General features: G+C 42.2%; 1 protein-coding gene across 2 annotated transcripts in view; it reads right to left on the reverse strand.

The window, feature by feature from the left end:
* Positions 1–1,055: 1,055 nt before the first annotated feature.
* Positions 1,056–27,616, reverse strand: part of FBXL7 (F-box and leucine rich repeat protein 7) — a 329,189-nt gene continuing 302,628 nt past the window's right edge. For both annotated transcript variants that reach the window (XM_036225516.1, XM_036225517.1), the window contains 2 exons: positions 10,709–11,323; positions 1,056–4,494 (listed from right to left, as the gene is read on the reverse strand). In XM_036225516.1, the coding sequence (XP_036081409.1) occupies positions 3,758–4,494; positions 10,709–11,323 (1,352 nt within the window). In that variant the 3' untranslated portion in view covers positions 1,056–3,757. The remainder of the gene's footprint in view (positions 4,495–10,708; positions 11,324–27,616) is intronic.

The following is a 27,616-nucleotide window of genomic DNA, read 5'->3' on the forward strand; positions in this document are numbered from 1 at the left end:
GAACAAATATCAATGTAAGAAGCCATGAACTTCAAGGGCAAATCTGTTTTATTTACTGCTAGCCTTAGTCTGCAATGTTGACAAAATTGCATGGGGCTAACTCCATCAAGTTAATGTTCCAAGGCAGTTGTCCTGTTGGTTTATATGAGAGTCAGCAAGCAGCTGAATAGAGTGAGTAGAAGGTTGGGGACAAATAAGATTTAAAATTGATATCTCTTAAAACCTATTAACTTACTAAAGATGAAGTTGGCCATTCATCTATCAATACTTACTATCCACTATGTTGATTTCTGTGATCTGAAGGTTTGAATGAGTAAAGATTTGGCATTTCTCTTTTTCCAACTGACAGTTTTTCCTTTTAGATCAGTTGCCATATTTTCCTTCCAGGTTTTAATGCTCTAAGACTTTTTTCTTTAATTATTATTTTAACATAACAATTAAAGGTCAGCATAATTTTGAAGATTTCTCCAGAGTTTGAAACCAGTGTCTGGAGAAGTATCTTCAAGTCCACAGTTACTTATCCATAACTCTGAAATCTAGAAAGCTATGAAAAAATAGGAGTATTTTTTCATTATTTTTGGCACAACTTAATTTGATGACAAAGCCTGTCCTGAAGGGAGGCAAGCTATTTATAGTCTGTAATAATCTTACACAGTGTGACTATTTGTACCTGTTGTTGTGAAAATATTAACATGTTTGATTAAGGGTGCTGTCACAGACTCTGCTAGGAGTGTGAAAAAATACACAAGTGTCTTTCTAAAATATGAACGATTATGAATTTTAAAGTACATTTTGCTGCAAGAGTTTGGTTAAGGAATAGAAGACCTGAACTAAACTGTGCAGGTAAAGACTTTTCGCTTACTTGTGAATTTTCAGCCAAAGTCATTGAGCCAAGGGAAATGACAAAACCATAGATGTAACTTTAAAGGGACAACCAATCCTCTTACCCGACTTCCTCTCTACTTCAACAGAAGGCGAGTCTCTTGCTCACTCTTGAGGATCCCATCTGAACACCACACTCCTCAGGGCAGGATAGTAAATGAGGCTTAACCCGATTACCAACATATTGCTTTATTTCTCGGTGGTAGTAAATTAAGGCTTTCTAGAGTCTTACAGCACACAGTGATTTGAACATTAGAATTTAAAAAAAAAAAAAAAAAAAGAAAAACAATGAGCATTCAATTTAGCAGAGGCAGGAAGGAAGCAAGTTTTAAAACTGATAAATTTCCTAGGGAGGCCTTTTGTTTGGTCTCTCAAAATCCACTGAGCTGTTTCCCCAGTAACCTCTGTCATAGATTCACACCCCAAGGGGAAGCAGAATGGAAGAGAAGATTGGGGAGAAAGGAGAAACCGGGAAAGAGTATGTGCTGGGCAATCAGTGAAAGTTTGTCCTTGTCTCATGTTTGGAAGATAGTTTAGGTGACGCGGCAAGGTGGTGGTGATGCAGATATCTGTAATAATGGGATACACCTTTTCAGGGAGCTATTCGGGCTCTCCCTTTTCATTCCAGAAGTATTAAAGCAGCTCACTTGGAACACTCCAGTGCCAAGGGTTAGAAAAAAAACCCTTTGTGACTCAAATTTTGAAACTTTAGAAAAGGTCATAAGTCACAGAACAGGGGAATGTTACCTTCCACTCCTTTCATGCTTCTAAACCCTATGACTATCACGGATCCTATCCCCAGCCAAATAATTCATTTTCCCCTGTGGCCTTGATTGCACATCTAAATTGCTGATGATGTTGATTGGCGAGAAGACCATATTTCATTTGATGCATGAAAGAAACCTCCTGGGCAGACACCACCTCGCTCTATCTCCTCCTTCCCAACAGAAGACAAAGGAACGCAGGGAGCCTACATGGGAGTGCAGTTGTCGAGTGGTGTGTAAGCGTGAGCTGAAACAAAGTCCACGTGCTTGCCTCGGAGATGCAGAGGTTCTGGGTTTGGACGATAGACCCTTTGAGAAAGAAATGGATGCACTGTTTGAACAGTGATGGAGGGGCATGGCCAGAGAATAATTTAGGAAAGGTCACGTGTTTATTAACAAAGGCAACTACATTTCATAAAATGAGCAATGGAATTTCTTCTGGCATCCTGATTTCACATGAATAGAACTAGCAAATGGATCTCTATCCAAATAGGACCATTTAAAATTTCTACTCGGTAATGATTTTAATGTTCTATTCCACGGGCCTGGTTGGTGGACCAGCACCTAAGCCTTATCAATGTGTTCCTTCTTCCATTCGTCTGGCATTTCCGAGTAAACAGTATTTAAATATCTGGAGATCTGCCGCGCATTCTGTGACAGAGAACATGCAGACGGCTACAAGGGAAGGCACACAAAGTGGCGATCTGCACAATTAAATGCTTACGACTTAACCCCAATAGGCTTCATGTGATGAAGTCTGGATGCGCAAAGAAATAAATAGATGAGAAAAGTAGAAATGTGACCCGAATGACAACGAGCCGTGGCGTCTGTTCCCGTCAGCTGCAGGGCAGATGTGCCTGATGCAGGCCACGTGTGCACTGGGAGGGATTAGAAAAATCTTGGAGGACTTCTGTTCTCTTGGGTCTCGCTTGTTAATTAAACATTCTTAGGGTCTTAACTGCTATGGAAAACACTCAGAAAGATCAATTTGCCTGAGTGGGGGTGGGCTTTGCTGTGGTTAGGAATTTTTATTTTTTATTATTATTGTATCATTGTTATTTTTCGTGATTAGGAATTTTATGGCGGTGCGAAGTGGGCTGATGCTGAAAGCACTTGTGCACAGAAACCAGCCATCTAGCTGGGTGGGAGAAGGTGCCCAAGAGACTCAACTGTCGGATGAAACAGGGATGGGGAGGGCGGGTACTCAGATCGGAGTGAAGGACATACGGAACACTGGCGTCGGCACATCTGAACCTCCTTGAAGCGTCCACAGAATGTATACCGTTGGCAGGGGTAGAGGCCTTGTGTGCTCTATGCCGAGGTGCTTGTTTAGTGAAATCTCAGTTCCTTCGATTCTAAAACGGGCATGAAGCTAATCTACAAGCTGGAAGCTAAAGCCCAGAGTGGTCGAGTGCTTTGCCCAAGGTCACCGAGCTAGCTAGCGGCAGGGCTGGGGGCGGATTCGGGTCTCCTCTTCCACCATCCCGCTTGCTGCAGGAGAGTCTTTAAAAGGGTTTGGAAGTACTGTGACTGTAGACCAGGTGCTGTGACATTAATTTAACAAGAATGTGCTTGGGTGTTGGATCGAAGAGTGTGGCTTTGGCCAACCCAGCCCTTTGAAGAGGGGGAGGTCTGGAGAGCATTATTTTTCTAATGGTTTGTTGCTGTTGTTGGCAGGGGCGGGGGGAGCAGAAGGGATGAGGGTGTAGAACCCCGAAGACGTGGCCAGGAGGAGTGAGACAGAGAGAGAACTGGGCTTTTCTAAGGACACTGCCGTCAGCTTTCTGAGACAAATCTTTTGTGAGAACAGAAACTGCCTATGAGTAACTTGACCGAAAAAAAAAAAAATTTACTATAATAGAAATTTGTCCCCGCCCTTCCTTTCCTCGACCTCTGTTGCCCATGAGATATTAGGAAAAAATAAAAGTCGGACGCCTAAGAACCTTCCTGGAAGAAAGAACTGTTATGAGTGGGTGTCGGGTGCTTACATATGCTGCATAAAAAAAAAAAAAAAAAAAAAAAAAAAAAAAGAGAGAGAGAGAGAAAACAACCCAAAACATTTCATCTTGTTCATGTTTGTGTGAAAACAGCGCCGGACGGAAGCTGTCCCTTCAGAAGAAGGCAGGGTTGGTGTGCTCGATGACACAGCGTTTGCAGTGGCGTTTCACAAACCGCAGGGCCTCCACGGACACCTCGCAGTCCTGGACGTTGAGCAGCTGGAGGTCAAAGCAGTTGGCCGCCACGATCTGCAGGCCCTGGCCTGTGATGCTCTCGCAGGACTTGAGGCTGAGCCGCTTGAGGTTGAAGCAGTTCAGGGCCAGGCACTCCAGGCCCGTGTCAGAGACCAGCGGGCACTTGCCGATGTCCAGAGACTTGAGCTTGGTGCAGTTCTTGGCGAGGTACTCCACGCCGTGGTCCGTGATGCCCTCGCAGCCCCTCGCGTTGAGGTAGCGCAGCTTGCTGCAGTACTTGGCGACATAGCGGATGCCCACGTCGGTGACGCGGCCGCAGTGCGCGATGCTCAGGTACCGCAGGCGGGACTCCAGCTTGGCGATCTCCCGCAGGCCGAAGTCGCTGACGAAGCGGCAGTCGCTGACGCTCAGCTCCTTGATGGACGGGCAGTAGATCATTAGGTAGCGGAGGCCCTCGTCGGTGAGGCGGACGCAGCGGCGCAGGTACAGGTGGGTCAGCTGCGTGCAGTGCGCCGCGATGGTGTGCAGGCCCTCGTCCTCCAGCACGAAGCAGTCCGTCATGTCCAGGTAGCGGATGGAAATCTGTTTGCCATGCAAGGGGGACAGTTTAATGGAGGCCTCCCGGGTCAAGCTGATGCAGGTCACTTTGGAGCACCCTACATAAAGAGACAGAACACGGGCTCAGAGCAACTTCTGGCAATGGGGGATGAGGGGAGGTGTCGCCTAAGGTGGTGTGGGGGAGGGGGGGGAGGGCTGGCACGGATTCCTGCCCTTCCGGGAGCCACATGCTCACGTTACCCTTCCCTTCTCAGCCCCTGCAAAGAAGACCAGCAAGACTGGCTTCTCCATGTTCCTCGGATTATTCAACTACTTGGATTATCTGGGTTTAAGGGAATTTGTGGGCTTCAGAATCAGAATCAAAGACCAGGTTCCATTTCCAGATCCATTGCTAGTTGCCAGAAATTGGGTAAATCAAGCCTTCTGAGTATTTCCTGTGTCTTAAGATGAGGATGATAACTTTCCCTGCAGGGTGGCTGTGAAGAAAAAATGAAACGATGTGTGTAAATCTCTTGCTCTAGCCCTGGAAAAGTTCCGGAAGCTTGGTAAAGGTTAGTTCTACCCATGAGATGGTCTGGTGACTCTCTGATCCAAGGAAGAGAAGTGTGAGAGAGAAGTTTGGCCCTGACCTTGGTTTGGCAGAAAGAACTCCGGCGTGGGAATCACACACAGTTCAAGTCTCCTTTTTATGGCCTCAGGCAGGGTCTTAACTTAGCTGTCTCAAGACCTTCCTCTCTGGCCTAGGAGTGAACAGCTGGCGTGCCTCCACTACAGAGAGATAACGAGGGCGCAGTCAGATGAGGGATACAGGCAGGCTCTGAAACGCTTGGGAAAAACATGCAGTGTGAGTCTAATAAGGTGACCATGGGTGTGTGACAGTTTAACCCTCCTTGGTGAAGGAAGAACAATTGTGTCATCTGGATTATTGTTCTGGCCCCTCAGCCAGCCTCTCTGCCCTGCCTTCACCCCCTGGTCTCCTCACAGCTATTGGAGAGATTCTGGAAGACAAATGCCACAATGGCACTCTGCTCCAAGCCTTTGGATGGCGCCCGTCTCACTCTGAGTGTAAAATCTAAAGTCTAAGGGGGACTCGAGGACCTGTACCCCACTGGCCTCCCTGCTGATGTGCAGGCGCCTCAGGTACCCTCCTGCTTCAGGCTCAGTGCGCCAGACAGTGCTTTACCAGATGGGCCCATGATGACTCATCCCTCATCACCCCCAATGAACTAATATCCCCTCCTGATTCCCATTTATTGTCAGTACTCTCTGCCACTTTGTGGCATTATATATTATTTGTTCACTTTTGTAGTTGCTGACCTCATGCTAGAATGCTAGTTCCTGAGAAAAGGGATTCTGGGCTGTTCACTGCTGTATCCCTTACACCTGGTTCACAGCTGGTGCTCCATAAATATCTGTTGAATGAATGAATGAATGAATGGTTTATCGAGTGAACACAGTCTTCTACAGGAAGATCAGGTAGGATAATCCAACTTTGAATATTTAAACATCCTCAGAACTTTGACTCTGGCTGACATATATCTACATTGAAAAACAGCTATCTATTTTATAGTTGATTACAGTGCTGTTCATTTGTGTTGAATTATGAAGTTAACGAAGTGCTTTTATAAATAATTGTTTTACCTGACTCTTAAAACAATCCATTTTACAGATAAAGAAATTAATGCTCAGGAAGGTATCTTTAGATGCCTTTCTAAGCACTGTTTCTAATCCCGAGAATATGTATGTGTATAAATTATGTATATTTATACTATATATTATATAATTATTAAATATTTATATATAACATATGAAACACTCATTTCATTGTATATTTCAGTTCACTGTATATTACTCTGTAAAATGTGCACAGTATATTTTTAGCATGTAAATATAAAGAATTAATATGCATAGCCAACATATATTATATAAATAAGTGCATATGTATATGTAGTTCATTCCACTATGTAGTCTGTATATATATTTTTCATTTCCTCTCTGCTCTTCCCTAATCCCACTGGCAGGTCTAAAGCCAGGTGCCTCACCTCGGGCCCCTCTGCGCCTTGCTGCTCACGTAATACCCAAGGATCCCGAGCAGCTGCATAATAGTGCTAACGGGGCAGGCTGCCCAGGAAACTCATGTAAAATTCAGGTCCTTGGAGTAATGAGGTTCAAAAGCCACGTGCTACCAAGCCAAAGAACGTCAGGAAGGAGTAAAGCGTACAGTGCGCCACCGGAGAACAAAGATGCGACTCGCCGGAGGCTGCCGATGCTGCCTCCGGGGGCTCTGTGGTTTTGTGGAAGGTGGTTGGCGCCCCTCAACTTTAGCGTCGAAATCTCCTTTGTTTTGAGTTTCTTTTTTTTAGAGTGAATGTCATCTTACTTATATTGGATTCTATGTCCACAATTGTGATTGCCCACCTCTGATGCCTATGAAGACACTTAGTTTTTCAAGAGTATATAACAAACTTTGTTCCTAAACTCTTAGTTTCAGTTTATTTTATATATATTTAAAATAACATGCAAAATCTGTTGCCCTTCGGGAAAGATACTGTATTGGGTCCAAGGAAATGTATACCTTGTTTTTGAAAATGAGTCCTAAATTTAATAAAATACTAACTGAGCTCAGTTTTGGTAAAGAAACTATTTTGATATGCTTTAATTACTTTAGATTAATAATTTTAAACTGTAACTTTAATTCTTACTGATTTGCTAAGTTTGGGTGAAAAGTTCAAAAAAAAAACCAAAAAACAAAACAAAAAACCACACACAAAAAAACTGGTCCATGGCTATGACCAGTTCATAAATTCATATATTACAGACATAGAACCTTAGAAATCACCCAGCTTAACCTTCATTTTTTAAAGAGGAGCCATCTCAGGGTCAATGAGATTATGTGATTTGGACAGCTAGACTAGGGCTAAGTTTCTTGACTAGTAATCCAAGGCTTCAATTATTGGAGTGGTGGTAAGACATGACTAAGATGTGGCACACACTGATGAACTGCACAAGAAATTTACAGGAGATGCATCCATCTACATGAAGTGAGCATTTGGACCCTGAGAAATCAGAAGTCTTGGAAGTGGTGATATCACAAGGGAATTCCTGAAAGAGAGAAGCAGCTTGGATATACAGATATGGAGCCCAAGTAGCAGAGAGACAAGAAAGCATGGGCAGCGGGTAGGGTAGGCTGGAGTGAGGAGTGTCTGTATGGCGGAACGAAGGGTGTCCGAGAGGATTTAATGGAAGCTGAGTGAGGAATGGCCTGTTGGGATCAGGTCATGGGTGTCGGCGTGGAGAGGGGTGCTGCCTTACCATTCAGGGTACAGGGGTATGACCATTGCTCCATAGGGAATGGTCAATTTGGGTTGAACAAATCTGTTTTTTTTTTTTTTTCCAATGAATTCCAGATTTGGTTGAACTTTCACAAATAAGTTCTTCATAGCTTCATGATGGGGTTGAGATGAATATAAGAAGAGCGGTTAGAGAAGCATGTAGGCAGGTAGAGGAGAGGGGGTTGACTCAAGGTCCTGGGGAAACAGAATCACTTGGACAGGAATGAGTTGGTTGGAGATAAAGAATTTGGACGAGAAGCTGGAAAGGACTGTTTTAAAACAATTTAATTTGCAATAATTATATTTTATATTTTGAAAATTGCTTGCTTCAGTATACTCCATTGATGTTTAAAGATATTACTTGTGATAGTTAATTTTGTGTGCAAAGTTGAGTGCATGATGAGGTGCCCAAATATTTCGCCAAACATTATTTCTGAGTGTTTCTAGATAATATTAACATTTCAATCAGTGAACTCAGTAAAGCAGACTACCCTTAAGGCAGGTGGGAATCATCTCTACATGTTGAGGGCCCGAATAGAATAAAAGAGAATTTTCTCTCTCTGCCTACTGTTTGATCTCTGACATTGGTCTTCTGCTTCCTTTAGACTGGGACTTACACCCTCAGCAACCCTGGTTCTAAGAACCTTAAACTTGGACTAAACAAAGCACCATATTTCTAGGGTCTCCAGTTTGGCAGATTACGGGACTTCTCAGCCTCAGCAGTTCTGTGAGCCAATTCTTCATAAAAAAAAAAAAAAATCTCTCCCCGCCATACATACATAAACACACATACTATTGGTTCTGTTTCCCTGGAGAACTCTGACTAAACATTAATAAGAAGTAGTATGGGATCATGAGAAAACACTACAGCTAGTTAAAGTAATTTTCAATGACTTTAAAAGACAGCTTTCCAGGTGGGCATATTCTGCATCGTTGGGAATGGGAGAAACAGTCTCATGGTCTCTGGGGGAATTAAGCTCTTGACCACAGATAAGTGTTCCACAGTCAAGTTTACCACCTTTGAGAAGGTGGCCACTATCGGGGCCAGCTGTAAAAACCAAGGAGAACAAGGCAAAGATGAAGTCACTTCTGGCATCTCTGTATCAGCATAACAGTTTCCAGATTTCCCCATAACTAGAGGGCACCTTTCAGCAGTGGTGATGACAAATTCATCCTTAAGGCTTGTTGGGACTTTCAACAAGCCCCAAGGATGAAAACCTACCACTGCCTCCTCCATATCTGGAATTCTGTGCTTTTAGGTTACAGATGCCCCTTGTTATAGGCTCTATGTACACTGATGATGGGGGTGGGTGGGGAGACATGCAAGGTAGCTACAGAAATATATTCGGATGTGCAAGTTACTCAGGTTGGTACAGAGGAAGGGCATTGAGACTCACAATGGTTAGTCGAAGGGGCCAAGTGAGGGCCACTCACCCAGGCTAGAAGCCCAGAAATTTACACTCCCCAAGGGCCAAAGTAGTTTCTGCATTTCTGATTTTCAACAGGACTCCGAAAAATGAGGGCACAATTACAAACAGACTGCGTTAAGGGTGTAGGGGGAGCCTCTTTAACCAAGATGGGGATTCCAAAAATAAATCATTTTCTAATTGGAGAAAGGAAAAGAAAATGAGGTGTTTATAAAAGAGGCCCACAATGCCCAGAATCTCAGAATGTTAAAGAATCCAGTCTCTTGCCTTCCCCTTGCCTCTCCCCCCTTAACCAGAGAGGAAACACAGCTAGAGAAAGCTGTGACTTGTCCCAGATCACAAAGGTTTGAAACGAGTTTCCACCACATCACAAAGCTTTCTCTTTCCAGAATTCCTCGGGGGGAAAATGTAAGAAAACCTCTTCGTTTCCTGCTTCTTTATGCCAATGGCTGCTCACAACTGGACATACGGTTACTATGGTTTTGTACTGAGGCCAGCTGAAGAAGGGGAGCGCAGAGTTGCTTTCCAGCAAGGGAAAGAATCTGCAAAAAATAATTGACTGTCATCTGAAATATTTTCAGATGTCGGCTTTCAAAAGCCGAGAGAGCTGGCTTTTACCTCAGGTTTTGTTGGAGGGTATCATTTACCTCAGACGCTTGCAAACCCCAAATTCTGTTTATTTGCCCATTTACAGTGGGTTTTACTTCTCGACCCCTCCCAACAATCCCTGAGGTTGTGGCTTGCGCTGTTCATTTCTCTAACTCCCTGATGCATCTTACATTCGAGCCTCTCCAATGTTCGCCTTTTTGACTGGGCGGCAGACGAGATAAAGCGAGGCTGTTAGTCTGGCCGGATCTGTGTCTGGCGCCAAAGTGCGAGTCTGGGTTTTAATTCTTCCTGCCTGGGAGAAGTTTTAGAGCAAAGCAGCTATGCTGGGATTTCCCTCAGTTTTTAAAAGGACTAACGGCTCCATCGATAGGCCTTACTTTCGCACTATGCAACCGAGAATCCTGCTTAAGAAAAGGCACAAAATCAACCCTCATTTGAGGAGAGTAGGGGTGAAGTATCACGAGACACTTGGCCAGGATAGATTTTCCCCGATGTCTGCGAAATCGCAATCACAGGCACAGCCCACAGCTCAGGTGTCGGGGTCTGCTGACCAGTAACCGATGGGTGATGGACGTAAGGGTGGAGTCTAGACTCCTGGTGCTTGAGTTAGGTACTTCTTCTGTAGTTCCCCGTGAGTAGATACTTGGTTGCTGTGACAACCGTGAGAGGTGCGGGGGTGCTGGGGAGAAAGACACTTAGAAAAGGTCACGCTAAGGTGAACTGCCAAAGGGACTTCTGGTAGACATTTGATGAAAGGGACACATCTGGCCTCAGCGGTCCTGATTACATAGAGACAGTTCCTCTGGAATTCGGCCTCCCTCCTTCCCATCCTCTATCTCTAACAGCTATCAAGAAGGGATGCCTCCCGCGGTGGCAATGCCATCTACCTCTTTGGGATGATGCCTTGGGGAGGACCCACTGATGGGAGGCCGGTGGCCCTTTACCTGACACATCCAGGTGCTCCAGGTTGGGGCAGAGGGACACCACGTCAAAGACGGCCTCGTTGGAGATGTTGTAACAGCCCGAGACCTCCAGCCGCCTCAGTTCCGGGCAGCACTGGGCGATGGTGTAAAGCCCTCTGTCCGTGAGCCGCCGGCAGCCGCTGACCGTCACGGTCTCCAGCATGAGGCAGACGTTGGGTGTGTCCTGGCAGAGCCTGCGGGTCAGCACCTTGAGGGCGCGGTCCACGTTGATGGTCTCGCCCGTCAGGCGGATAGTCCTCCAGAGCCGCGGGTCCCAGGCCAGGTTGTACCAGCGGCGGCACACGCGGGCGCAGCGGCACAGCTGGTTGGTGGGCAGGAAGGAGAAGATGTGGACCAGCGAGTGGTCCGGGAGCCGCTCGATGCTGGCCTGCTGCTCCTTCTGCGGCCTGGAGGCCAGGCGGATGAGAGGGTGGGTGAGGCGGGTCGGCGGCGGTGAGTGGACCATGGCCACCGTCTCCCCGGTGATGGAGGACGAGGAGGTGGACGAGCCCCTTCCATTCTGAAACCCGGGCAGGTTCGGTGGACATATGAGGGCTGGGCTGGGCGTGCTGAGTGTGCGCATGCTCAGGTCGGAGTCTGCCAAAGGACAGAGAGGAAAGGGTTAATGACAGCCGGGGTGGCGCCCCCCGGAAGGAGGCAGGTGCGGGCTGACACTCTCCTTCCACTGATACCCATCCCTGGCCGACCCTGCGGACTCCGTCACTGGAAGTAGAAGCTCATCCAAGTTTTACCAGTCCCGGAAAGCCGTCCATCCTCCATCTACACCCGGGTAGGCAAATCTTTTTTGTAAAGGGCCAGATTTGCAATGTTGGAGGCGCTGCGGGCCATATGGGCTCCGTCCGTCTCTGCCGGTTGTGCAAAAAGCTGCCATAAACAACATGTAAACGAACAGGCGTGGCAGTTTCAATAAAATTTGTTTTATAAGAACAAACCAGCTGCATTTGGCCCGAGGGCCGTAGTTTGCTGACCTCTGATCTACACTATTGATGATTATCCAAAGGGCGCAACTTCAAAGTTTCATTATTTCTATTCTGGGAGGAAACTCTGCATATTACTAACACAAACTGATTTTAATTCCCTAATTACATTTTGGTTAGGCAGAAAATACACTTCCTTTACACACGAGGAGGATGTTTCAGAAAGGAAGTCAGGTCAGTGGGTACAGATAAAGTTTGCTGTCTTTGCCCTCACCAGTACCCCTCATGTCCAGTCCTCCGTCTCTTGATAAGGGCACCCTAAACTCAGGGGCCCCCGGCCTGGCGAGCACCCTGCTACTTCTGTTAGATTTTACATGGTCCTTTCAGACCTTGACTATCTGTGATAACATTCATTTTTTGTTCTCATTAACAAGCCCTTCCCTTTTCATTTGAATGAGTCATACTCTTTTCCTTGGAACAGATACACGGCTTGATGAGGGCACAGTGGTTTTCAAGTTTATGACGGATTAAGTTCCCCAGAAAGCTGCTTTAAGGAATCTTCTCAATTCATACCCCCCACACCTCGATATATATGAGAAAGAATTTATTCTCTATAAATGTCATATATTTTACATGTATAGGATATATTTATCTAGGAAGACATTTATTCTCTCTAAATATATTTATAAATTTTATATGTTTTACGCAGACCTATGTATATATATTTTGAGTTATATATACATATATTTTGGGTATATATACATATATTTTGGGTATATATACAGAAAGAAGGAGAGACAGACAAGACAAAGAAAGACAGAGACAGGGAATTTCTCTCCAAAATACAAATTTCTTTGTCTATAAAATAGTGAGTTGGGCTAGATGATTTCTAGGTCATTTACTGCTCTCATTATAGCTATAAAAACTTAAAAAGTTTTATCCCTACTTTTCCACATTTCATACCTTGAGAATTTTCAAACACGCATCTTTTCAAAGAACTGCCAGCGATAACATACAACACAAGAAATTTTGACACCTACATTTCCACCTAGTGTGTGTTTGTAGTTTTCTTACCCATATACTTTTGTACTGCAATACGTTTTTTCTTTTATTCCTTTATGACCTAACCCTGTTCTGCACGTATCCATAGCTTTGCTTATGGAGTGTCTGTGATTTATTGTTTGCCTCTAAGCCCCTCCGCCCCCACCCGTGTCTGCCTCTTGAAATACAAACACCTTTTGTGACTGAGTGTGAATGCTACCTCCTCTAAGAACATTTTCTTGGTGTCTTTGAGAGATAATTAGTTCCTTCCCTTTTAAAATCCCCACTCCCTGTTATATAGTCATTTGTGAATTGATCTGTCCCTATTGTGCTTGATTGTATTATTTTTCTCAATTCTGCATCCCTCCTTGTAATTCCCACATCCTTAGTCATGTGACTTTGCAGTTCCTCCCAGGCAGAGTATATTTCCTTGGTCTAGTGATGTTGGGCTTGGCCATGTGACTTGCTTTGACCAATGAACACTAAGGGATGTGATGTGCCCAAAGCTGTTAGTGTGGCTCAGCTTGGCCTCTGGTGTTTTTCCATCACCATGAAAAGAACATGGATGGCTAGTCCACTGATCTTAGGGCTATGAGAGGCCCATGGAGCTGACAGAACCAGCCTCAAGCTGCAGCTGAGCTCAACGCAGCCCAGCTGGGGTCAGGCAAAGCCCAGATGAGCCACAAATGGGAGCTAAAATATTGAGTTGGAGAGTGTTTTGTTACACAGCATTACTGCCTCCTATTATACTAAAACCTCCTTTGGGACAAGGATTCAGTCATTTTCTTATTTGTGTCCTGGCAACAACTGATACGGTTTATGATACATAGTAGGTGCACATAAATGTCTAGAGTTGACTAGAAATATTTATATGTTTAAAGACTAATAATTTCTAGCTTGGTGTGTACTTTCCAATTCCAGGTGGTATGCATGCTGCATTTCAAACCATTTATAAGAAAAGAAACATGTACTTCCCACTTTTGTAATCAGCTAAAATAAACAGTAAGTCTTTAAGGAAAACTTTAAATGTAAACCAATTAGCGATTTCACAACTACCCCAGTACTAACCTTCACCATTGCATGAACTCTGGGAACTGCCTCTGAAGTTGGGATTTTCTTGAGCAGGGGACAACTTATTTTGAGCCCAAAAGGAAGGGCGGTTTTGGCTTTTAGCAATGATGAGGGCTCTGATCTCCCTCCCACCTGCTGAGGTTCTATTCATCTTGAAAGAGAGGAGACTCAGCAGGACTCTGGGGACACCAGCACGGCTTGAGCGGGCTCCTGAGGATGAGTATGCTACTGGTGGGGGTGGAGGTGGGAGCCTGGGAGCTGGCTGCATCCATAAGGGATTGCCTTTTCTTCACTTTTGATGCTCCCAGCACTGAGGGGCGGAGCAGGTGTGTATCCAGAGTACCTAGCACCGCTGAGCTTTTAGTAATGCTTTCCGTTTTTTTCTTTCTCTTCTTTGCCAATAATCATAGCCAGTGGTAACGGAATTCAGACTCAGATAGAGATGGTAGCCTTGCACATCTGTGAGGATGTTCTGCCCTGGGGAGGAGTCCGGAGCATGGTGATAGCTCTCCTGTCCTCCCAGAGCTCAGGGGCAGGCATTCTGGTGGCTCTGCGCTGCTCACAGGAGTGGGGAGACAGTCAGCAGAGTCCAGGAGACTTCACCAGGAAAGCTGCATGTCTCTTTTCCCAGAGCAGACACTGCGATTCTCTGGTTCCTTCCTACTTATTCTTCGGCAGGTCAAGAACTCTTAGTTTCGAAAGAATATAATTCGTCATAATTGAATAAATAGCACCTGATAACTAAAAAATAAAGAATGAAGAAGAATGCCATAGTCTGAATGTTTGTGCCTGCCCTAAAAATTCATATGTTGAAATCCTATCATACAAAGGTGTGGTGTTAGGAGGGGAGGCTTTGGGGAGGTGATGTTAGGTCATGAGCGGGGGGCCCCACGAATGGGATTAGAAAGAGACCTCGAGGAACTCCTTCTCCCCTTCTTCCTTGTGAGGTCATGGCGAGAAGGTGGCTGACTATGTGGAACTGGGTATCATCAGACACCAAATCCAGCAGCGCTTTGACATTGAACTTCTCAGCCTCCAGACCTTTGAGAAATACATCTCTGTTGTTTGTAATTCACCCCATCTGTGGTATTTTGCTATAAAAGCCTGAGTGGACTTACACTAGTGATAGCTAGAGATATGCATACCTAGAAGTTGTCATGTAATATCTTTTGTTGATATTTCACACAAATACATATTTATACAAATACAAAGTATCTAAATTTAATATCCTTAATATATATTTATGTTGAACATATTTAATATATAATATATTTACTATATATGTACTATATATTTATATTTTCCCCAATACACACACATATGCACATACATATTTTAATTTGGAGAGAAATATTAATTTGGATAAAATACACATGTCTTGACACACAGTCTGTCTTACCCTTCGATACTAGGAGCCATTTACTGCCACTAGGTTTGATTTATAAAAACAAAAGTTTATGTAAAACTATCAAGAAGCCCAGAATATAAATGTTTACTTGCCAGGAAAATAGGGCATGACTTCAAAATCAAATAAGGATCAGACCACCTCCCGAGTAGCACATTTCATTTGGATAAGAGTCGGCAGAGAGACCTAGTGCACTCTGTACATAGTGTTTTTCTCCTGTGATCCTTTCAGAGAACTGACAGCTAAATGGACATTGGCAACAACTGCTAATTTTTCTGGTAGAGCTTAGAAACAAGGATGCTGATGCCCTAACATCTGGACACACAGTGAGAATGGGATCAAGGATAACTATTAAGATGACAGAGTTAAGAGAAGGCTGGAACCCTCCTCCCGGCCTTATGACATTGCAGTACAAACAGAAGCAGAAAGAAAGCTGACTTAATTTGAATTTAGAATACGGATTTAGAATATTTTGTAGGCATGAATGTATTTTCATATCTGAATACCTATCCCAAGTGAATTTCTGCCTACCCGGTGTCTTGAGGGCGAATTTGGCCTGTTTATCTCAGCACTAAGGTAATACGTGATGGGCTAGAACACGATTTCGCAATAATTCTGAGAGAACATTATTACTAACTTTAATACATTGTACGCTTTTATATAAAAATTATCCATTATGCTCTATCTTTCTTGACTTTCCGCCCTAGGCAAACGGTGAGATGCATAAATAGTACACGAAGGTTTCTGCATTGCCAGACTTTAAGCGGGGAAAATAACATAATTTGCAAAAAGTGCCAAATGGAATAAACATTTCCAAAAGCTTCTATCAACGATGAAATTCACTGATGCCCACATCAAGCATCTTTAAATTTCGCCTCGTCCTTTTGATAACTGGAAGTGGGGTTCATGATGAAATGGCAGAGAGGAGTCTGTTTAATGGCGTTTCTTTCCTGCTTCTTCTGTGGTAGCCAGATCGCCAGAAGGAGCAGATAGCACTCGCAAAGCATTCTTGGCAAGAAACGTTGCACAGAGGTTTACACAAAGGGCTCTCAATCATTTATTTGAAAATAAAACATCCTCTGAAATATCATGAAAAAGGGATGCCCAAGCTCTTAGGAGAGGAATACATCTTCGTAACATGAAATATTTCTAGAATGTAAAGGTCAAGTTGCTTTCTTACCTACCAAGACCACAGTTTTCCCTGTAGACATTCTTTGAGCAAGCTTTTTTTTTTTTCCAAGAATAAGTATCAGAACTGATAATGTAATCGTTTAAAGGTGGAGTCTATGAATTACTGTACGGTGGATGGGCGGGGTGCATGGAGGGGCAGACAGCGACGGATAAAGCTATCGGAGGAAAAATCTGCACAAAAGGACACGTCTGGTTAATTTCAAATATAAGAATTAGAAAAGACGTTGTTGATTATGAATATGTATGACCCTAAGATAAAAATGAACTCATGTATCATGAAAGTAGAATGGGAGAGTTTAAAGGAGAAATGATCACATATTTTTTTCAATAGGATGTGAATTTTATGGCCTGTGTCTCCTAATGATATTCAGAAGCTGGATAAATCTAAAAAGATTGAAAGAGAACAGAAGAACCACATACTGATACTTGGAGGAAAATATACAGATGGACTGCAAGGAATACATGAAGAGAGGTGCTGGGAGTGAAAATTTCATAGGTCAGGCTGTGGCAGATAGATTCTTGGATTATAGGTTAATGGGCAGGAAAAAAAGCAATGCTTCCTTCATTCTTTGGCTCATTTAACACACATTGTTGCTACAACCTGCATGCCCAGTTGGGGTCTCTGGAAGGGAGGCGTTTTCTGCATTTGACTAGATTATACACCAAATTCCTAGCCTGCCTTCTTCCGTACCGCAATCCAGTTAAAGTACCCCTCAGCCTAGATGCTGGCCTCTCTGATTTCTTGTATCCTTTCCTGAGAGAGAAAAACACCTCTTCGTTAGAATGTACTCGAATCACACAACACCCAGGATGATAAAGAACAGAAGTTTGTCCAAGTCTGAGAAAAAGGTCTGTCTTCGGGAGCCCAAGGTGAAGACAATGAATATTGAATCTCTCAGTTGTCACAACATTTAAATTAAACAATACTTTTGTTGAGCTTTCAGATTTTCTCAAAATTGGTGTAATCTTTGACACAATGGTCATCCTAAATTAAAAAATTATAATTCTACGTTTTTATACTGACGTTAACTGTTGTTTGAACTAAGAGATAGTTGATTCTTTCAAGTTTAAAAGCTTGTGGCTTCGTTAATTATTTAAAACATTTCCAAGTATGTAATTTACATGAGAACAATATGTTTTGTGTTCTTAAGTTACTTTAAATATGTAAAGAATACCAAAAAATATAGCCGTCTTTAAAAAAACCTATAAACTTTTTTTTTTCCTCATGGTTTCAGAAGTTCTGGAAATTTTACATCTTTAGTAATTACAGTACAGGATAAAAAATATTCAAGGCATCTCATACACACATGCTTATTAGACACATTTTCTTCTAACTAGATAGCTGCCTGTTTTGTTTAAGTTTTTATTTTCAAACCACTGCTGTTTACACTCTAGAAAGTCATATTTACATTATACTGGCCTTTCAAAGTCAAAATTTACAAAGCTACTCCGAATTTTTCCTCTCTGATTACCAAAACTTTTGTGCAAGATGCTTTCCATCATAAGTGGTCTTTCTACCCAAGAACTCTTGCCATGAAAAGCAAAGTTTCTTTTCTTAGTTTAAACTCAAGCTTAAAAAAAAAAATAGATCTAGAAAACCTAGCTAGTGAAAAAAAAAAAAAACCATCTGAAGGATCTTTTTCCTTCTTGTTTGATTTCAAAATATGTTTTCTTAATGGGGTTCCTGTTGTGTACACACCTAAAGTATTGGTCTCTATAAAGTAGAAGTTTACATAGACAAGGTTAATGTTGCCTTTTGCCTGGAGGAGTTGCCCGGAGGACTTCTGGGTTCTCGTTGGTAAGGTCATCTAGAAGGTGGCACCCACAGGACCAGATTATGGCTAACACTTTCGTCCAAGAACAAAACCCCTGCTTCATCAGTCACCTGGACTAGTCAGTCCCATGAGGGTAGAGCTACGGCGAGAGCCCTGAGATCTTCACGGGGATGACGAGGCACCTCTAATATCAGGGCACATGGTCCAGTCCGATGCCTGGCCCTTGATTTATGCTTGAACATCAGTTCTCCAGGGTTACCTAGTTTCTGGTTCTGAACTGACCGGTTGTTTTTCTCCTTAGCTCCTCTAGAAGAAATTTAATTCCTGCTAAGGAAACTTTTCAGTCATGTTGTTCTAAACATCATCAATATAATCAATGAAATGCACAGCATGGCATCTTTGGATCTATACTGAGTTTGATTTTGTTTGTCACACGACTACCCCGAAAGGACCTTTCAGGAAATTTATGCTTGAGGCAAAATCAGGTAGCTTTAGAAACCATGAGTCCTGGATTAGAATTTGCTAGCCTCCTGATGGTTTTATTTTGTGTTGAAGCAATGACTTCTTAGTACCCTCCTTTTTCTTACAGATAAAATGGCAAAGGGAGATGATCTTATCTGTTTATTGCCTAACAGAAAGCAGGATGTTTCAATCCTGGGAGATATTTCACCCACTGCTGTTAGATGCCACCTTTCTCAAAAGGAAAGGGACATTCTCCTTATGGTAGAGCATGTTTTTAGAATCTCCTTCAACATTTGTTAATTTTTCCTTTTCCTTTTTTTTTTTTTTTAAAGCTGGCCTCAGATTCAAGGTCTTTGACAGACACCAGCATTTAGCTAGCATTTAATAATGTTTTTATTGTTTTGGGTTTTTATTGTTCTTTATAATTTATTTTTATTTAAAAAATCATCCTCTATGGCAAGTGATACCAGTTTTCTAAGTAAGGTAATGTTGGAATATTTGTTTTTTAAACAATAATTTAAGTTTATTTTAAAAAAAACACACATCGAGTGAATAACAGTGCAGAGAGTGAGCAGATATGGCAAAAACCATGACGGCATCTGTGAACGTCTTAAGTTCAGGACGTGCTGTTCAGGTGGAAAGAACGCAGAAGGCAGATGAACCTGGCCCCCTGCCTCTGCTCAGCTACGTGCAAGTCGCTGAAGCTCCACGAGACACAGGTCACTTTTGTAAACTGGAAAAAATTCCACCCACTTCACAGAGTAGGTAAGTGGAGCCTACGGAAAGCTTTCCTGCTGTCAGCAGAAGCGTCTAAGCAAAATTATGCGGCCTCTGTTGAGGACTCCGCGGGAAAGAAATTCTGAACTCTCCTTTTGTGGGGCTATGTTTTTAGGGACATATTCTTCTGAGTTCCCTAGTATAGTCTCATCTTTATACATTTCTTCGTGTTGCCTCCAAAAACCTTTGAAATGTCTTTCATGTCAGCGAGAGGGGGCTGGAGGAGGGAGAGGGGAGAATAAAAATGAGAAACCGTGGTTAGAGTACAGCATACTTACTCTCGGTTAACAAAATACAGCCATTGCATTTATTGGTAAAATGATACTGTCACTGTGAAAGCTTTTTCTCATAGTTTATTTGATAGAATCTGTTTTTCTATGACATACTGGACTGCTCTCTCCTTGATATTTCTCCTGTGGCTTTTGAGGCACCATTCTCTCTCTTCCGCTTTTCCGTTCTCCTTCTCAGGTCCCATTTGCTCATCCTCTTCTGTGGTACCCCCCGAGGGTTTCATCCTTGTCTTCTCTGTCAGCAGTGGGGCCCATGTCCTCACACGGCTTCGGTGACTGCCTGGAAGCTAACGAGTCCCGAAACCCAATGATTTCCAGTAGAAACCAAGCTCTTTTTACTTCTGGGTCTCTCTCAAACATTAAATACACGGCTGCTGGACCAGTGCTGTTGAATATGGTGGCCACCAGCCACATGTGGCTATTGGAAATTAAATTGATTAAAATTAAGCTAAAAATTCAGCTCGTCGGATGCACTAGCCACATTTCAGGAGCTCATTAGCCACATGTGACCACTGGCTATTATACTGGACAGCACAGATATAGAATAATTCCATCACTGTAAAGAATTCTACTGGACAATGCTATAATAGCCCTCGCCCCACAAGGGCACTGGACGTTATCTGCAGCACACCATTGTATAAGGATGAATGCATCAAGATCCTTTGCAAAACAATCTTTCTTACATTCCGTGTTAACTGTTAATGGTATTGCCTCTTGTCAAGTCTGCCTCCTAAGCTAGAAACCTGGGAATCACCTTGAATATTGCCTATATCTAATCGAGTCCCTTACTTTGATTAGCATATGAGTCTAACATTCCCTTCCCTTCTTTATCTCCACTGCTACCACCCCAGTTTGAGTTTTTGTCATCTCTCTCTCCTCTCAGGAACTTCTTAACTGAGATTTCTGACTCTGGTCTTTCTTCCAAGCCCTCTACCACGCTAATGGAGCCTCTGCCCTGCATTTAAAGTGAACTTTGTAAAATATGGTTCAGTTTCCCAGCACCCAAACTGTGAATGGCTCATTCCTCTTTTGTGGGTTGAACTGTTCCCCACAAAGATATGTTGAAGTCCTGACACCTGGTACCTGTGAATATGACCTTATTTAGAAATCAGGTCTTTGAAAATGTAATCAAATTAAGATGAGGTCACACTCGATTAAGGGGGTCCTCTAATCCAACACGACCGGTGTCCCTATAGGAAGAGAAAACAGAGACACATGGAGAGAAGACAAAGAAACACACAGATACAGAGTTAAGACGGCAGTTTAAAGATGGAGGCAGAGATTGGAGTTATGCTGCCATAAGCCAAGGAACATCTAGGGCCATTAGGACCTGAAGGAGGCAAGGAAGTGTCCTCCTTGATGTTTCTGCTGCCACCTTGATTTCGAACTTCTAGCCTCAAAACGGAGAGACAATAAATTCTGTTGTTTCTGTCCACCTGGTTTGTGGCACTTTGTAATGGCGGCCCCCCCGGACACCAATACGCTTCTTTCCACACTTTTTTTACTGACTGTTTCCTACGTGCCAGGCATTATACTGAGCACCACCCGGGAACAAAGTCTAATTTTTAGAGTGTGTAGGAGACCTTTCCCCAACATTCATGAACCAGAGCACCTGTTCATGTTGTTCCCCAAGCGCAGAAGGTCTGTTCCTCCGGACCGCCTGGTAGATTCTCAGTTGTCTCTAAGTCCCAGCACGATGCCGGCTTTTCTGTCAAGCCTTTCCATATCCACCCAGGCTGAATTCGTTAGCTGCTCTTAGTGTTTCCATTGAGTTCAAACGTCTGTCTCATGTCCCTTTTCACACCGTATCTCTCCACCCACTGGACTGTGAGCACCTGGAGGCCAGGTGCTTTCTCGTTCATCTCTAAGTCAGTCCAGAGTCTCACCTGGATTTGGCCACCCAGAAATGGTTTCACTAACGCATCAAAGAAAATGTCCTTTGCTTGGACCTGCAACAAATCCCTTTGTTTCCTTTTGGTTCCAGTGGGAAATATTTGCAGGAACTACTTGGAGGAACCAGATGTTTCAGATCGAGGAAGAATTTTGAACCTCCCTCTGCTTTATTAACATTTCATGTTCAGGCCTTTTTTCTCTGCCCCTCCACTTAATTTAGGATGAAGGTAATACGCGCAGACACACCTAGTTTAATGAGATCACTCAGAAGATGTTTGAAAAGACTTGTGCACACACAAAAACAACCTCTTGCAGCTCACGCCATCTAAAGTGACTCAGAGCCAAATTCTTGGTGCTTTTTTTCATGATACATGCCGCTCACTCCCAATGACAATGACACTTGAAAATGAACAAAAAATAAAAAAAGAATAAGATTTTTTTACATTGGCCTAGAATTTTAGGACTTACTCTGTTTAAGTTTATTTACCCGATATGGAGCAAGAATTCCCATTTTTTTCCCCGGAACTGATTTGCACATCAATTGTAGTGATCAGGACTGGCTTTTCCTTCGCAATGCAGGAAAGACAGGAATATTTATTCACTGTCCTCCAGAGAGCTCACGGGTAACTTTGTAAAGCTGGGGAAGTGAGCCAGCTCTTATCTTGACAGGAGAAGAAACACACAGATTTTCATGAAAAGGCTTGCAATCTATAATTTTTAACCTTCAAGTTGCACTTTATATGGCTGCCTTAATTGTTCTCTATCTTCAATTGTCAGATATTGCTTTTGCCTTATTTCTCCATGAATAGTTATGAACCTCCAATGCTTGCATCTTTCAAAGTGCATAATACATATTATAGTGTTGAATTTAGAAACATAAATTTTCAGTTCACAGCAGAAACGGCCCCCACAGGGAGCGACAGTATAGCTTACAAATTCAACTTTCTTGTGAGAAAAAGAGAGACTGAGGTAAACTTATGAACATGTAAAAAATCAATAATTAATCAGAATGTTCTTCAAGCAAAGCGAATCCTTGAGTTTCCTTTGCTATTTGAAAATGTAATCTGCCGTTGTTTAAATTATTTACAACAATTTCTTTTAATGTAAAAACATTTCTAAAGCATGTATTATCTACAAGATACCGTTCTAAGTACTATATAAATATTGACTCATAAATACAATAGCCCTATTATCATTTTTAAATGCTTGGGAAAACCAATGACCAAATGATACGGGGAAACATTTTATTCTCTCTATACTAGCAAATAGAGACGGCAACAATGAAAGGAACGTAGTACATTTAAATATTGTTTTACTTGCTTGCTGAGGGTCTCTGCATCCTGGTGGGTAGAGGGACGCCTTTTGCTGGGGAGTTCCCTGGGCCTACTACAATCCAAGTTCATAATCTCTTCCTGAAAGACTCCAGGGCTCCCTTACAGGGTGGGGCTTTTCTGCGGAATAGACACACTACTCAGAAGCACAAAACCTAGCTTTTCAACAGGCTCCTGGGTTTTGCGGGGGAGACTTTACATGGCTGGCTCACATGGCCCCAATTCAGGACAGATTATCTTATTTTTCAAAACTTATTATTATTTTTTTATACAGGCATCATTTTAAACAGAAATTAATAATAAACTTTTGGAAATTTAGCTGCAGAATATAATTTAAGCAAACTGAAATATTTCTGGGATACCCTTCCATACCAGTGACATAATATTTCTCTGTAGAGTTAGGATTGCTCATCAACTTTCTAACTACCTACATCTCAATGAGTCCATCATTTCTGGGTCATATTTCTCTTTAGGAAGTTATTTATAAATTTATATTTATTGAACATATCTTTTATCAGCATTTGGATCAAGAATGAAAATATAAATCTAAACATTAGCTCCTCATTATAACACGTGGCATTAGTCAGTGTTTAAAACTCCTACTTAATCCCCAAATCATTCAAGAAACATGCTTGGAGTGGAGTTTGGAACCCAGTGGAAAGTAAATAAATATTTGATACATTGAAGATGTTCTCTATTTAAGATTGATTTCTGGACGATCTATGTTTTTAACCAAAAAACTGACACTTCTACTTAGTCATAAAGCAAACGAAATAGTAGATTCTAGTTCATTATTTATATAGATTGTGTCCCCTTATCTGTTGGGGACACGTACCTGGACCCCCAGTGAATGCCTGATACCATGGATAGTGCCAGACCCTCAAATATTTTTTCCTATCCATGCATATCTGTGATAAAGTGTAATTTATAAATTAGGTACACTAAGAGATTAACGATAATAACTAATAACAAAATGGAAAAATTATAATAATATACTGTAATAGAAGTTACGCGAATGTGGTCTCTCATAACCAGTCTGATGTCCGAGCTGGCTGCTAAGTGACCGGTGGACCTGGAGCGTATGCAGCATGAAGATGCTGGACAAAGGGATGATTTCCGTCCTGGCGGGATGGAGCGGGGAGGCAGGGATTTCAGCATGCCACTCGGAAAGGCATGCAATTTAAAACTTATGCATTTCTTATTTCTGGATTTTCCATTCAGCGTTTTCAGACTGAGGTTTAACACAGGTAACTGAAACTGGGAAAACAGAAACCGCGGGTAAGGGGCAACTACTAAACTATGTCACACACCAGGCCGTTTCACATTCCGTAGGTTGCAGTTCTGGTTCCCTCCAGAGGCTATGGTTGGACCTTGTGACGTAGGTCAGCGTAGGGGCGGGGCACATGAGTGGACTGGGCTCATCCCTTCCATCCTGCCCCTTGCCCAATCCATGCTGAGATACTCTCACTGCTCTCATAGGTAGACCGCTTTGTTTATCCTCATACGTTTAGATCTGAACTTAAAATACCAATTTCATCAGCAAAAATTAAGACTCTGATGTTATATTCCAGACTGGTGGCTTGAATTTTCCTCATGATGTTTTGTTGTTACATTTGTTCATTTGGCTTTAAAATATCCCTCTATTAAATTAGTAAAAGCAATGCTTACCCGAAATGACAGAGGTTGACCGGATAGAAGCCTTGAGGTAGAAATTATTTTGGTTCATTCAATATGAACTTTCTTAAAATAAATTCCTTTTTCTGGAATATTTACAGACTGGCCTCCAAACAATAAGCTAGTCCTTTTTGGTTAAGATCAAATCTCTTAAAATGGTTCAAAAAAGAGATAATAAGATGAAAATGGTACCTTAATTTTAGACTTTAAAGGGAAATTGGATTGTTTTGGAATTCACTTTAGGTCATTTTGAATAACAAAAATAGCATGGTTTATAGCCAAAAGATTGCTTTGTGTTGCTTTATGGATCAGGCAAATAAAAAGACAATTAAAACAGCATTTTGCAAGATGGCCAATCTCGGGTTTTTTGGCCATGTCAAAAGACTTGTGAAATAATACAGCTGAACATCCAGTAACTGACTCTTATGGTACTTAAATACAGCGCAGAGTAGTGCAAGCCACAAAGAAATGGTCAGATATTTGTATTTTTTACATTCTCTTTGGCCAGTCATGTTAACTAAAGGACACACTTTTCCAATCATTAAAAAATAATCCACATAGATACAGTCAAATACTTATAAAATTTTGTTTTCTTGGGGAAAAATTTAGTAACATCTTGACCAAGATTAATGTGCAAGATAGCAAACATAGTTATTAAAGGAACTTTCTTTATTGTATTTTATACACCTGGAAATAACATCGAGCTTTGGCCAGGGTGCTCCTTTATCCCTGGAAATCATTTTATTTCTTATGAGTCTATTGTGTGAAAACCAAAATAAAATTAGAGGCAACCCATCACATCCATAATCTACCTATTAGTTAGTCGTAATAAGGAACCTCTGTTTTTGCCACGAAATACACAAAGTGTTTATAATGACTCTTCTTTAGAGTTTGCCATTGCTGCATAATCAAAATAGGGAAGAAAGAGCATGGTGTGTTCACATCGCGGTGAACAAGTCTATAAAATTTCAGAAGAACATCTGTTGCAATTTACATTCAACTAATAGATAACTTAGTATGAACAAATCTGGCTCAAATCTTAGAAACACATATATTGAGATGCAAGAATACATCTTCAAATCAAGGCGACCAAGAAAAACAATGTTTGAAGTAGTCCTATATTTTTGATTAGTGAAAACACAAAACTATGAAGATTTCAAGATACTAACATATTGTACCTTGAAAAGTAGCAACTATCATAAGATGCGCAACCTTAGAAAAAAATTCCAATTCTTCCCTTCTCTTTTCATAGGCTATAAAAATGTACTCTCTACAAGTTACATAGAAAGAAAGGCATCAACCACAATTCTGATCCCTAGATTGAGAAAGGGCAGGAGATACCAGGATTTATATATTCTACTGTCCCTGTGCCGGACTTGTTTGAATGAAGTGTGACACTCTGACTGCTAACCTGTTAGTAAAAAACTGAATTGTATGGGGGGAAAAAAAATAAACCACTAAGGCAGTTGGTACATTGTAAAGTTTTACAATCTCTTTTAGAGAAGATTCCTCCAACATATCTTTAATGTTTCTAGCTTTCAAAATTAAGAACTAAGATCATGTAAAAAAAAATCCAGCATCTGAATAAACTCTGGGTTCCCCTAGCCCCTTCCTGTTTTTGCATGAAGTTAAGGAAGAATTGTTGCTAGTCAGAAATAGTCTGTTTTCATGTGTGTATATAGGACAGAGGGCAGAATGAGAATTACATCAACCAAGAAGGAGGGATTGCTCTTTCTGGAACGAAGTGTGCCAGAATATCAAAGAACGAGGAGAGCCTTAATCAGATTTCTTGGTGTTTACACCTAAGCAACTTTCTTGTGACTCCTGTCTTTCACAGTCTGCACCCAGGGGTGCCATAGGAAGAGAGGGCAGGGTAGGGGTGAGGAATCAGGAAGGATCTTCAGGTAGGCGTCATTCACCAGAATCCTTTAACTAAAGAGTTTAGAGTTGGATCTTTAAGAAACATTTCCTTTCCTGGATAGGTACCATTTTCTACTCTTTCATTCCTGAAATGCTACACATGGAGTTTAATATATCCTTTGAAATGGCTTCTACCCCTCAATGTAATAATCTGGCTTGTCCGTCAGGCATTCACCCTGCTGGATTTTCTGCAGGTGGTCACCCAGCCTCATCAGAGTGGTGATTGCTGTGGCTTTGTCTCCCAGCATTTTTGCTGAAATGCTCTTGAGTCCACACATTTGGTGGGGGGGCTGGAGATGAGGGTGATGGGGGTATCACCAGTCAGTCCCACTGGGCTTGCTCTGCTTTGATCACCTAGCCCTACAACTTGAAACCTTCATCATCAACTTCATCATAACTTTGTTGAGAGACTCTACCATGCTCATATGGAGATCAAAGGGGCAAGATACTGAAGCCAGCCCGAGTGACCTACAATGACAACGTAATGTTACTTCTTCCAGTTTAGGGGACTTGGTGAAAGAAGTGTATTGTATTGCTGTCTGCTGAACTGTACCAAGCCAATGTGAAATCTTCTTGAAAACTATTTGGGGGGCCCTAAAACGGAAGCTGACAAATGCTCTCCTAAAAAGTAAGTTCTCCACTCAAACACAGGCACAACTAAAATACTCATCTCACTAATTAAGCCATACTTTGGGATTATAAGAGCAGATGGAAGTAGTACATCTCACATGAAAAGCTGGGTTTGACCAACTTCATTCAGTCATCTGGACACTTTTTCCTTTTAATCAAAGCATTGATTTTTGTCCTTGCATATTATTTAGTTGTCTTCAGTCAACATAATGGCGGCGAATGGCGAAAATGTGCTGGCTCGAAACATTAGACCATTTAGAAAATAATAACTGTGTAAACATAGATGTAGTGGTGGGTACTTTCTGCTGTGAGAATTTCTGCTGAGAGCTCTGGGACTTTGTATGTTGGGGCATCTGTGCCTTCTAAGGAAAACAAACTGATAAGTCCACAACTTTAAACATCCTGTTCCGTCCCAAATATTAAACATGTGCTCGAAGGGGGGGCACACGTGGAAGCAAGACAACCAATATAGAGCTGTCGCTGTGCACTTAC

The sequence above is a fragment of the Rousettus aegyptiacus genome, unplaced genomic scaffold (genome assembly GCF_014176215.1).
Source record: "Rousettus aegyptiacus isolate mRouAeg1 unplaced genomic scaffold, mRouAeg1.p scaffold_m13_p_8, whole genome shotgun sequence".
NCBI lineage: Eukaryota > Metazoa > Chordata > Mammalia > Chiroptera > Pteropodidae > Rousettus > Rousettus aegyptiacus.